We start from the raw sequence: 13,086 nt of genomic DNA, 5'->3' as shown, positions 1-13,086 counted from the left end.
TGGCAACTATGGCATGTATTTTCTATCCCAGTTCACTTTACAGACACTCCCCACCCCTTGGCTGCAACCCTTCTAATTTAGTGTACCCTTTGCGCAATTCCTGGTCTCCGGCAGGATTTGGAACTGCTGATCTATGGTCAAGAACGCTGAGTTCATCCCAGTCCCTAGACTTTTTGGCCCTGACAGAGACATGGATCACCCCAGAGAACACTGCTACTCCAGCTGCTCTCTCTTCATCCGACTACATTTTCTCTCATAGTCCGACAGCTTCTGGTCGTCGCGGTGGTGGCACAGGGCTGCTCATTTCTCCTAAGTGGAGATTCTCTCTTTTCTCCCTCACTCACCTGACCATCACCTCATTTGAATTCCATGCGGTCACTGTCACTTGTCCACTTAACATTGTTGTCATCGATCGCATACCATGTGCCCTTAGAGCACGTGTCAAACAAGGGCCATGGGACGATTCCGGCCCGTGACACATTTCGGCCTGGCACGCACAATTATTTGAGTTGTCATTCATTTTTGGCCTGTTTCCATACAGCCCATGATGTACTGCACTACAAGTCACAGCAAGTACTGCAAACGTGCTGCACGCCAAACGGCAGTACATTGCCACACACGCACCCCTCCTCCCAGACCCACACCCACACTGTAGTGCAGTGTATCATATCATCACTAAATGGCACGGACCGAATCTTCTACCGGAACAAAAGTTTAAACATGTTGTAGGCTAAATGTCAATGCCAAGTTTTGGTTCCAATGGTCATTGCTGTTGCCTACAGAAAATGTCATCTTGGTTGTCAAAAGGTTATAAGAAAAAGGATCCACATTCCACGCGGGTATACATTACTACTAAAAGGACAATAGGATACACAAGCGAGTATAGATGAGTCAGTAGTTGAGACATCTACTTTATGAAATTACAGCATGATGCCCTTGCATCAGTGAATTCAATGTCAATTGTGCTGCCATCATGTGTTCTGTTTACCGCGTCAGCGGAGGGAAAGTTTACAGACACATGCCATAGTCCTAGCTAGGCTACTAAAATGTTGCAATCTTTAAAATCCGAAGCCAGACTGCATGTTTTTTGGGGGGTTTTCCATTGTCAAAGGAGAAACGTAAGCCTATTACAGCAGTCAACAAGTTGAGCAGTCATTTGAAAGAGTAAGAACATTTCAGCGAGACAACTCAAAGGCGAAATCCATTAAAGCCAAGACAATGGCATTCATTGCCCTTGACAATCAATCGTTCTCTGTCGTGGGTGATGTTGGCTTCGCCGACTGGTCAAGCACCGGTACACACTACCAAGTGCGCTATTTTTCAGATGTTGCCCTACCGGAGTTACACAGTAATAGCGTCACTGCTATTAGCTTCACAACATACATACTAAGGAACACAGTTTGGGTCTTTGCGTGTCAAAAGATACAGTAGCACTGTCAAAGCAGTACAAAAAATGTCAAGAAAAAAACCGGCCACGAACTATGTGTTTACAATACTGCGTTGGTAATAAAGCATAATTTGTTTGACCGCAACTTCTGGGGTAGCTAGCTTTAGCTTGGTACCTAGCTAGCTACCAATACAACCAGCCTGAAAACAAATGACCAAACTCTGTCCTGGCACCCCAATGGTGGAACACTTGTCAGCTGGTCTGCACATGCTTTCAGAACAGGACCTGGTATTCCATCTGGCCCGGTGGCCTTGAGTGTTTCAAAGTTTTACTCACATTGACCATGGAGAGTGAGATCACACAGTCATCCGGAACAACAGAGGCTTTCACGCAAGACTCAGTGTTATATTCCTCGACGCAAGCATAAAAAGCATTTAACTTGTTTGGGAGTTCTGCGTCACTGGGCATCTTACGGCTGGGTTTCACGTTATAGTATTAAAGCCCTGCCACATACGACAAGCTTTGGAGCCATGCTTGATGCTTCCTTTTGCATGCTTGATGTCTCGTTGGAGGTCGTAGTGGGCTTTCTTGTATACGTCCATGTCCTGTTCCTTGTAAGCAGTAGCCCTTGCCTTGCGCTCAGCTTGGATATTGCCTGTAATCCATGTTTTTTGGTTTGGATATGTTCATTTAGTCACTGTGGGAATAACGTCGTCTATGCACTTATTGATGCAGCCCTCAACGCTATCCAATGAATCAAGGAACACATCCCAGTCTGTACTAGAAAAACAGTCCTGTAGCCTTCTGTCTGCTTCATTGGACCACTTCCGTATTTTACCCCCTTTTTCGATCTCGTGTCGTTGCTGCAACTCTCCAACAAGCTCGGGAGGTGAAGGTCGAGTCATGCGTCCTCCAAAACATGACCGGCCAAACTGCGCTTTAAAAAAAATACAAAAATCTTAACCCCTTTCTCTCCCCAATTTCGTGGTATCCAATTGGTAGTTACAGTCTTGTCTTATCGCTGCAACTCCCGTACGGTCTCAGGAGAGGTGAAGGTCAAGAGCCGTGCTTCCTCCGAAACACAACCCAACCAAGCCGCACTGCTTCTTGACACAAATCCCACTTAACCCGGAAGCCAGCCGCACCAATGTGTTGGAGGAAACATCGAACACCTGACGACCGTGTCAGCATGCACTGCGCCCGGCCCGCCACAGGAATCGCTAGTGCATGATGGGACATGGACATCCCTGCCCGCCAAACCCTCCTCCAACTTGACATGCCCTCGCTTGATTGACAGATCTTTTGATGTACAAAGCATGTTGGGTCTTATTGAGAAGACACAGTTTACTGCTCTTAGTCACCATGAGACAGTTATTATTTTTGAACTATAGAATTACACTGTGTATCTGCAGATAAATCATGTGATGGCAAAGACAAAGTGGTCCTGTAGTGGTACAGGAGACTGCATCTCTAACCTGAGGATGTTATTGTTGAACTTGTTGTAACTGGCCATGGAGATCATGGTACCAAATCCTATTCCAATGGAGTTGAATACCTGGGCTGCAGCGTTTACCCACACCTGCAGTAAGGCAGAGATAAGCGGATAAAGGTGAGCGATGCACACAATGTTTTTATTCATACTGTAAAACAAGAACACAAATACACTTCTGTGCAGTTTCCTAGGCACAGATTAAGCCTAATCTTGGACTAGAAACCTTTTTCAATGGATCCTTTTTTTTGTCCCAGACTAGGCATAATCTGTGTCCGGGAAACTGTCCATTAATCATCATCATTCATCCTCTAATACAGTATGTCACACCTGAACATCAAGCAGCTTGCTCCACTTAGGCTTCAGGAAGTAAAGCATCCCATTCTTGGCTCCAGGAAGCTGGACATTATTGATGAGCAAGACAAACAGCATGAAGTATGGGAATGTGGCGGTGAAATAAACAACCTAAAGCAAAGAGTGAGAAGAATAAAAATACTCAGTAAGTATAACATGATTTTAAATGTATTGTAGATCAAAACATACAAGATGTATGAAGCAACATAGAGGTGGAACAAATTCTGTCTCAAATTCTGTCTCCTCTAAACACCCATCTGTTCTCCTCCAACACCCACCAACAATGTAGACCCCAAGGCAATGGAAAACCTTTAGATTTGAATAATGATCCCCCACCGATGAGACAGCCTGAGAGCATACAAAAGGTATGTATACATTTAAGAACAAAGATTATCTGGTGAATGCAACCATTTAAAATGAAACAGTAATATCTAGACATTTCTGTTAGCCAATACCACAAATTACTAACACTAAAGAATCTACTGTTCTAAAAAGGAATAGCCATAAGTAGCTAGTGTTGAGGGAAGAGAATGCACTCTGACCTTGCCAGTGGATTTGACACCTTTGAAGATGCACAAGTAGACAATGACCCAGGCCAGGATAAGGATGCCAAACAGCTCCCAGCGTAGTCCTCCTGCCTCCTCAATACCATTGGTTATCTCCAGAAGCCTGTGACTGAGAGAGGAAGTAAGGGTCAGGATGGGAATCAAAGCTAAAGAAACCTTCATAATCATACTGTTATCCTTCAATAATACAAGAGCCCTGACTTTACATTAATCTGGATGGGACCTTTTGTTTTTTTGATAAAACAAGCTATAACAATAACCACAAGAGTCCTGAGCCCTACCCATGCCAGTGACTTCTAGATCCTACATCAATAAAAATGTGATTCATTGAAGAAGATTGATACTTACTCAAAGTATTGCTGACTGGCCGAATGCAAGTGGGTGGTGTTGCCAGGGAAACCGATGGAGCAGTTACCTACAGCATTCCAGGTGTTGTTGCAGGACTGCCAGGGGAAGGTGGCTCGGAATGAGTTGAAGAAGTAGTAGAGCGCCCAGCTCATGAGAACGTTGTAGTAGGTGCAGAGCACAAAGGAGATCACGACTGTGGCAATGCCCACACCTGTAGAACAACAGGTAGGGCAAAAGGGACAAAGTCATGGAACTTTCCTACAGTGGTGATGCCCCAGCAGCAGTAGCTACTTTCTCTTCTGGTGTCTTTTGTGTGTGGGCCTCCTTCGGAAGTGTACTGTATGTAGATCTATAAAGGTAAGCATGGGTAAACTACAATGGTAGTGCTCCCATTACCAATTAGCTGTGGACAAAGATTCATGCATGTGCCTAAAATCCAACAAACACTTTCCAGGAAAGCCAAAGCTCAAGAAAAAGTCCTTTGAGCTTTCTCAAATGACTAATAATAAATGTTCCGATACTAACAGGACTGACCGATTCAAAGCGGTGGGTTTGGAAGGCAAAATTGGCCAGGCATGTACACAGATAGAGATCTACCTGTAATTTAACTGAAGAAGAGTCATATGTCTGTAACTTAGTCTGTAATTTAGAATACATCCACTCTATTTTATGGGAACTGAAGAAGAGTCATATGGACATCCAGTTCCAGGCATTTGTTGATATAATGAGTTGGGATTTCATTTGCGACACAGTCCAACATGACAAAATTGATCAAATTTAGAAAAACGTAACAGGCACACATCGTTTCAGTTGTTTATTCTTTAGCTTTTTGTTGCAGTTTCTTTTTTTATTGTTGAGGGGGGGGGGAAAAAACAGTTTTTTTTGCTAGTAGCATACACAATGACTCAAGTATTAGACCTACGTCCCTGTGGCATGATTAGACCTTATGATAAGAGTAGTCCAGGTTTACTACCCGAACTTGACATGGGTCCTCTGCTGTGCTGGGTCAAGTGTCTCTCAGTTGGACACTGAATAACCAAACATTGTGCAATTTCTCATAAGAAAACATCACGGAGAGCTGGAATTAACTGTGGCAGCCAGCCGATTTAGAATTATCAACAAGTTAATCTTATAATTGCATTAGTCAGAAACAGTGTTGAGTGTTTCTCTTCTCTAAATAGTTTTGATTAAAAAAAGTTATTTAGTCCTTAGCTCCTAGAATATGTAGCGAGGTTCCAACAGTTTAGCAGTTGTGTAATGACTGTCTACTGTTCATAAAGCATTCCACTGGACTCTATGTACATTAATGTACTCTGATAGAAGAACTGTGTCTTGACAAACAAATCCTTGTGAGGTCAGGTCATGTTTGGTGCTGGGGTATGGTAGTAGGTGCCAGGCGAACCAGTTTGAGTGAGTCAACAACTGCAACACTGCTGGGTTTTTCACATTCAACAGCTTCCCCATGTGTATCAAGAATGGTCCACCACCCAAAGGACATCCAGCCAACTTGATACAACTGTGGGAAGCAATGGAGTCAACATGGGCCAGCATCCCTGTGAAACTCTTTCGATACCTTTTAGAGTCCATGCCCCGACAAATTGAGATTGTTCCGAGGGCAAAAGGGGGTGCAACTCAATATTAGGAAGGTGTTCCTACTGTTTTGTACACTCCGTGTATATTGGCATTGTTCGCAGAGAAAGAATAATGGAATGCTGTGGACAATATGGAGGGTGGGTCGAATTGAAAACACCTCTGTCAACCCAATATAACCCTACTGACTTCCAGGATCAGTTGGAACTACTGCACACCATAAGCCTCCTTTCCTTTCATTCATCCCAGAGTTTGCGATTTCCCTTCACACCACTAATTAAGGGGATGCTCTGCTCTATTGGCTTGTCCAAACACCCAGAGTGGCGTAATGGTGTTTGCGTTCTCCCTGTCAAAACGAGTTCAATCTAGTGTTCAATAACAACCCAGGGGTGCAATACTGCTGACGAGGGAGAATTCAGTAGGATTAGTACAAAACATTAGAACATTTTATGAATTGCTAAATTTTATGTAGTTTCATTATGTGAATTGTAAGTAATGGATCAACCTCTAAATGTTCAGTTACTGTAAGAATTATTTTGTCAGAAAATTACTAAGAAAAAGCAGATAAAATACCTCAGTTTACGAATATAAAGTTAGCTTGACCTTGCCCTAACACATGCTGTAGTCCTGTAGCCGATTTCAATCTTTCACTGCAGCATTGATACAATCTCTGTCTTTTACTATTGCAGCCCTGAAACATATTTTTGGGCTAATCTTGCCAGCCACTAAACTAATTGGCAGGGTTTACGATTTCAGAAACAAAAGCTCTTCTGATCCAATGTTACACGTACATCTATTATTCAAATATTAACCCATTGTGTTAAACTTAACCTTTTCATGACCAAAGTTTCCCTGTGTAGATTCTGCTACTGCACCTGTAAAGTCATGGTGAAGTCACCTGACATTGTCACGCCCTGACCATAGAGAGCCCTTGGTTCTCTATGGTGCTGCAGGTCAGGGTGTGACTAGGGGGTGTTCTAGTCTTTTAATTTCTATGTTGGTGCTCTTGGTATGGTTCCCAATTAGAGGCAGCTGATGTTTGTTGTCTCTAATTGGGGATCATACTTAAGTTCTCCATTGTTCCCACCTGGGTTGTGGGATATTGTTTGTGTTCAGCACTACGGCTTTCACGTTCGTTTTATGTTTGTTTATGGTTTTGGTAGTTTCACTATATAATAAAGTATGTGGAACTCAACTCACGCTGCGCCTTGGTCCGTCTTTCCTCACGATCGTGACAGAATATCCCACCAAGCAAGGACCAAGCAGCGTGTGACGGAGGTAAAGGAGTTTTGGACCTGGGAAGAAATCATGGGAGGACACGAGACCCTTCCTTGGCGGGAGTCGCAGAGGACTCAGGAAGGACAGCGACGACGCCGGGGACCGCGGCCACAGAAACCTCAAGATTTTTTTTGGGGGGGGCACGAGGGCGGTCGGCCGAGCCAAGGAGAGAGCCAGAGCCCGCCTGGGAGTCGATGGAGCAGTGTGAGGAGGGATATCGGAGAATGACTTTGGCGAGGAGTATGCTGCAGCGCAGGCGTGCTGAAGAGCGTGACACCAGTCCGGTGCCATCTGTGCCAGCTCTCCGCACTCGCCCTGAAAAACCAGAGACCGTCAAGGAGGCGATGGAGAAGTTGGGGGAGAAAGAGAGGAGAGAGATGTTGGTCAAGTGTGTTCTACTCAACATTCGACCTGAAGAGCCTGTCAGCAGTCTGGTGAAGTCTGTGCCGGTTTCACACATCTTGCCTCCAGTGCGCCTCCCTAGTCCGGTACGTCCTGTGCCAGCTCTCCGCAACCTCCCTGAAGAGCGTGTCACCAGTCCGGTGCCACCTGTGCCGGCTCCACGCACCAGGCCTCCAGTGCGCCTCCCCAGTCCGGTATGTCCTGTGCCAGATCCCCGCACTCGCCCTGAAGTGCGTGCCAACAGTCCGGTGACACCTGTACCGGCTCCACGCACCAGGCCTCCAGTGCGCCTCTCCAGCCCAGAGCGTCCTGTGCCGGCTCCACGCACTCGACCTGAGGAGCGTGTCATCAGTCCAGTGCAACCTGCGCCAATGCCCAGTCCAGGCACGGTGTCCAGTCCCGCTCCATGGCAGGAGCCTTCCTCTGCGACGGTGCCCAGTCCAGGCACGGCGGCCAACCCAGCTCCATGGCCGGAGCCTTCCTCTGCGCCGGTGCCCAGTCCAGGCACGGCCTCCAACCCAGCTCCATGGTAGGTGCCCTCCTCTGCGCCAGTGCCCAGTCCAGGCACAGTGTCCAGTCCCGCTCAATGGCAAGAGCCCTCCTCTGCGCTGGTGCCCAGTCCAGGCACGGCATTCAGCCCGGCGCCATGGCCGGATCCGGGGTGACGATCCACACCAGAGCCGCCACTAGTCACCATCCCCCCACCCTCCCCATTTGGTTTCAGGTTTTGCGGCCGGAGTCCGCACCTTTGGGGGGTACTGTCACGCCCTGACCATAGAGCCCTTGGTTCTTTATGGTGCTGTAGGTCAGGAACGTGACTAGGGGGTGTCCTAGTCTTTTCATTTCTATGTTGGTGCTCTTGGTATGGTTCCCAATTAGAGGCAGCTGATGTTTGTTGTCTCTAATTGGGGATCATACTTAAGTTCTCCATTGTTCCCACCTGGGTTGTGGGATATTGTTTGTGTTAGTGTGTTTAGCACTGCGGCTTTCACGTTTGTTTTATGTTTGTTTATGGTTTTGGTAGTTTCACTATATAATAAATTATGTAGAACTCAACTCACGCTGCGCCTTGGTCTGTCTTTCCTCACGATCGTGACAGACATGCCTGTGATACCGCCAACAACAAAATAGACACACAGGTTATCTTATGATTAAGAAGAACTGGTTCCATCTGCTAATAAAACAAATAATTTATTTGTGTATATAAATCAACACATATGTACACACAAACATACTTAAACAAAGAAATGGACACACAACCAACAAATTCCTAATTCAAAAGCAAAACACAAATGTTATCAGTTGTTGTTCGCAGCAATCAGGTAAGCTGAGCCCCTCCCGGTCCCCATAGGAGTAAACACCCCCCACTCAAACCCAAACCCTCTGACGAATTAGAAGACATCTCCGGGACACCAGGATACCAAACAGACAATCAGCCAAAACACAGAACACACAAGGCCGCTCAAAATATAAAACAAATCAAAGCAAAGCTTGGTCTTTTTAATAAAAAACAATATGCCCCTAAACCAGAGGGTTTTTAGAAGTAATAATGCATTTTGCAAAGGAAGAGCCATCAGCTCAGTTTTAGCTGTTGTGAAACGGAAGAGGACCATCAGACGTAGTTGTACAGAATGTTAGCTTATGAGGTTGGTGTATGAAATTCCTCAATGCCATGTGGAATGGGATTTGTAATATAATCACATTAGGGATTAATAGAAATGTGCTGCATTCTGTATCCAAGCTCCACCACCAAAATATGGAATTACAAATCCCATTACAAATACAACCCACAGATAAAGATACAATGGTGGGTCATGAGAGGAATAGGAGAGAGGATTTTACGATGATACATTCATATACTATTAAGTCATTACACTGTAGCACATTAGTCCAGTGTCTAAATTGTGTTTGTTTAACAGAGGAGAGATTTGTGTATCACAGTTACCATGTGTGGCATAGTAATATCAATAAAAAATATATATACAGAAAGAACTACCTGCTTTTGTCCCTCGCTTAGCACAGAGCCATTACCAGTCTGAAATGAGCGATAAATCAAGGGACGGAACCATACGCTTTGACCGGGTAGACTTATCTCTGTCTTTGAGGAGATAAAAACTATGGAGAAAAGTCTTCAGTTAGAACAGGTGACCTTATTGATTCAAACCCAAGAGTGAATGGATGTTGATGGCTGGGCTCTTGTACATTGAAGGGAGCATTACGTGACTGCTAGTGTTCTGTAGTCAGAGGCCATTCAGTGTTCAAAAGGAATTTGGGTTTTAACCAATCAGAATTCTTGAGTATGAATTAAACAAAATGCAACTTTCACTATTTAGAGAGTTGAATACTTAACAGTGTGCCTCCTGGACTGCAGAACAAGATCCAAGCAGAAAGTTTGAAATCTTTAACTTAGACGGAAAATAGTGCCCTGCAGCGGACACTAGAAAGAGAACATACTATGCTCTCATCTCTCATGTGATAAGTGAAACACTGAAGACATTGGAGGGATTTGTTTAGAGCCACTGATCCTGAGCTAATTTGATGTGTTACGGGTGGGGGGGGTCTAAGAGGTGCTTATGAAAACAATGTGAATTTCGATCAAGAGAAATATTTGGGATATCAAGAACACATGCTGAATCACCCATATTTGATTCCAAATTTAGATTTGTATTGGTTGCTGTTATTTGGCTATTGCTATTCAGAATGTACTACATTTCACTCCTTGAGTAATTTGAACATGCATCAGCTCAAAAACAAAAGCCCCCACTAATTAGATTTCAATCAAACCCTTCCAGAAAAGCAGGGCCAAATAATTGGAGACTAATTGAGGTACTAAAATTGACATTGTACGAGGTCTCAGCCAACAACAAATCATCTGGTTTTGTGACAGAATTGTTTTATTTAATAAAATAACAGAAAATATCAAATCACACTCAATACAATACACATAATTGATTAAACAAGCAGACAGGCGGTTCTCAGGATAATGTGTTCCTATTACCACAGTCCAGCAAAATGACAAACAAGTGCTTTCAGAGTCACAACCCAGATCAAGTACACATCCCTGTAATGCAGGGCCAAACCATAATGAACAAATAAAACACTTCACTTGAATGATTTGTCATGAAGCAAGTGTAATTGTTACAATGTTCAAAACAGAGTAATCCATTGCTTTCTTGGTGTGCACAACTGACTCCTAACCTGGCCATCTGTGGAGATATGGGTTGGGAACTAGATTGTGTGTGGTTAGGCAAAAAATGGACATGGAACAGACTGATGAATATGCAAGTGTTCCCAGCCCACCCCCTCGGGTTATCACACATACACTACATACCAAAATTATGTGGACACCTGCTTGAACATCCATTCCAAAATCATGTGCATTAATATGGAGTTGGTCCCCCCTTTGATACTATAACAGGCTCCACTCTTCTGGGAAGGCGTTCCACTAGATGTTGCAACATTGCTGCAGGGACTTGCTTCCATTCAGCCACAAGAGCATTAGTGAGGTTGGGAACTGATGTTGGGCGATTAGGCCAGGCTCGCAGTCGCCGTTCCAATTCATCCAAAAGGTGTTCGATGGGGTTGAGGTCAGGGATCTGTGCAGGCCAGTCAAGTTCTTCCACACTGATCTCGACAAACCATTTCTGTATGGACCTCACTTTGTGCATGGGGGTATTGTCATGCTGAAACAGGAAAGGGCCATTCTCAAACTGTTGCTACACAGTTTGAAGCACAGAACATCATTGTATGCTGTAGTGTTAAGATTTCCCTTCACTGGAACTAAGGGGCCTAGCCCGAACCATTATTCCTCTTCCACCAAAACTTTACAGTTCGGGCAAGAAGCGTTCTCCTGGCATCCGCCAAACCCAGATTTGTCCGTTGGACTGCCAGATGGTGAAGCGTGATTCTTCACTCCAGAGAATTCTTTTCCACCGCTCCAGAGTCTAATGGTTGCGAGCTTTACACCACTCCAGCCGACACTTGGCATTGTGCATGGTGAACTTAGGCTCGTGTGAGGCTGCTCAGCCATGGAAACCCATTTCATGAAGCTCCCGACGAACCGTTCTTGTGCTGACGTTGCTTCCAGAGGCATTTTGGAACTCGGTAGTGTGTGTTGCAACCAAGGACCGACGATTTTTACATGCTACGCGCTTCAGCACTCTGCGGTCCCGTTCTGTGAGCTTGTGTGTCCTACCACTTCGCAGCTGAGCCGTTGTTGCTCAAAAATATTTCCACTTCATAATAACAGCACTTACAGTTGCCCGAAGCAGCTCTAGCAGCGCAGAAATGTGATGAACTGACTTGTTGGAAAGTTGGCATCCTATGACGGTGCCACGTTGAAAGTCACTGAGCTCTTCAGTAAGGTCATCCTACTGACAATGTTTGTCTATGGAGGTTGCATGGCTATGTACTTGATTTTATACGCCTGTCAGCAACGGGTGTGGCTGAAATAGCAGAATCCACAAAAGGGGTGTCCATATACTTTGGTATATATAGTGTAGATGTGACTTCCTTCCTAGAGGATGTTGGCTGGTTTGATCTGATATCTTAGTTTTATTACCTTTAGTTTGGTCAACAATTGACTTTGAATACAAACAAGTCAGATCTGGTATAAATATAATGAAGGTCTGTTGTTCGCCCTCTTATCCTATAAACTGTCCATGGAGGAAGGTTGTATGATCAATTCTCATTTCCTAGGCTTCTAGTAGGCATATCTTTGTACATTCTTTGCTATGTTAAATGTCAGTATTGCTTTGTAACTTAAGCTTTATACCTTTGTGAATACATTCATTCTACAACGTTATTAAATAATACTTGTGTTTTGCATTCGCTTCTCATGACCATTCCTTGACCTTAGTCAGCTAAACGCACAATACTTGAATGCACATGGTTTTACTATAATCAAATCGTATTTGTCACATGCTTCGTTAACAACAGGTGTAGACTAACAGTGAAATGCTTACTTACGGGCCTCTCCCAACAGTGCAGAAAAAAAGGAGAAATAGTAGAACAAATGAATCTAATGGAGTCAGTCAGGTTTATCAATAAGTAGATAGTTAAATATTATTGATCACTACACTAAGAAGTAGGCTACACCTTGTTACTGCATGGATGGTATAGTGTAAATATTCCTGAGTGGGAGTTGACTGCATTCATTTTCTAATATTTTATTCTGTGAAGTACAAACCCAGTAGGCTATCCACCCAATGCATAATGTGTAAATAACTGATGTGAACAAAAAGGTGTAGCATATTTTTAAAACCCAATTTTGAGTCGTGTCACTGAGTACGATTACTTGCACAGTAATAATTTGATATTAAAACAGATTGTCAGTAGGCAGATTATGCAAAAGTCACGTAAATACCTCAACTCTGCTTATCTTAAAAATCGGTGTAAAGTCAAAATTGAAGAATACGCCAATTAAAACACCTGGTTCTGAGCAATCTTTCAAATAATGAGAACATGTAAACACCTTAAAAATTGGCGTTACAGCCATTTGATCTGCGCATGTGCTAGCACCAGCCGAGCGAGCCTCCCTCTTTAGCGCGAGTGAAGTGCGTTCAGAACTGAATGCCCTGAAAGTATTCACACCCCTCGACTTTTTCCACATTTTGTTGTGTTACAACCTGAATTTAAAATGGATTAAATTGAGATGTTTTTGTCACTGCTCT

The 13,086-nt window shown here is 44.1% G+C and overlaps 1 protein-coding gene across 1 annotated transcript in view; it reads right to left on the bottom strand.

The window, feature by feature from the left end:
- Window positions 1-13,086, bottom strand: part of LOC106580320 (sodium- and chloride-dependent GABA transporter ine) — a 46,098-nt gene that overhangs the window by 20,808 nt on the left and 12,204 nt on the right. The window contains exons 3-6 of the mRNA XM_014161202.2: window positions 4,145-4,355; window positions 3,773-3,905; window positions 3,207-3,341; window positions 2,863-2,966 (exon numbers count right to left, since the gene is read on the bottom strand). Of these exons, the coding sequence (XP_014016677.1) occupies window positions 2,863-2,966; window positions 3,207-3,341; window positions 3,773-3,905; window positions 4,145-4,355 (583 nt within the window). The remainder of the gene's footprint in view (window positions 1-2,862; window positions 2,967-3,206; window positions 3,342-3,772; window positions 3,906-4,144; window positions 4,356-13,086) is intronic.

The sequence above is a fragment of the Salmo salar genome, chromosome ssa20 (genome assembly GCF_905237065.1).
Source record: "Salmo salar chromosome ssa20, Ssal_v3.1, whole genome shotgun sequence".
In the NCBI taxonomy this organism is placed as follows: domain Eukaryota; kingdom Metazoa; phylum Chordata; class Actinopteri; order Salmoniformes; family Salmonidae; genus Salmo; species Salmo salar.
Note: the sequence above shows the minus strand (reverse complement) of the source record. Positions and strands in the feature narration are given on the sequence as shown.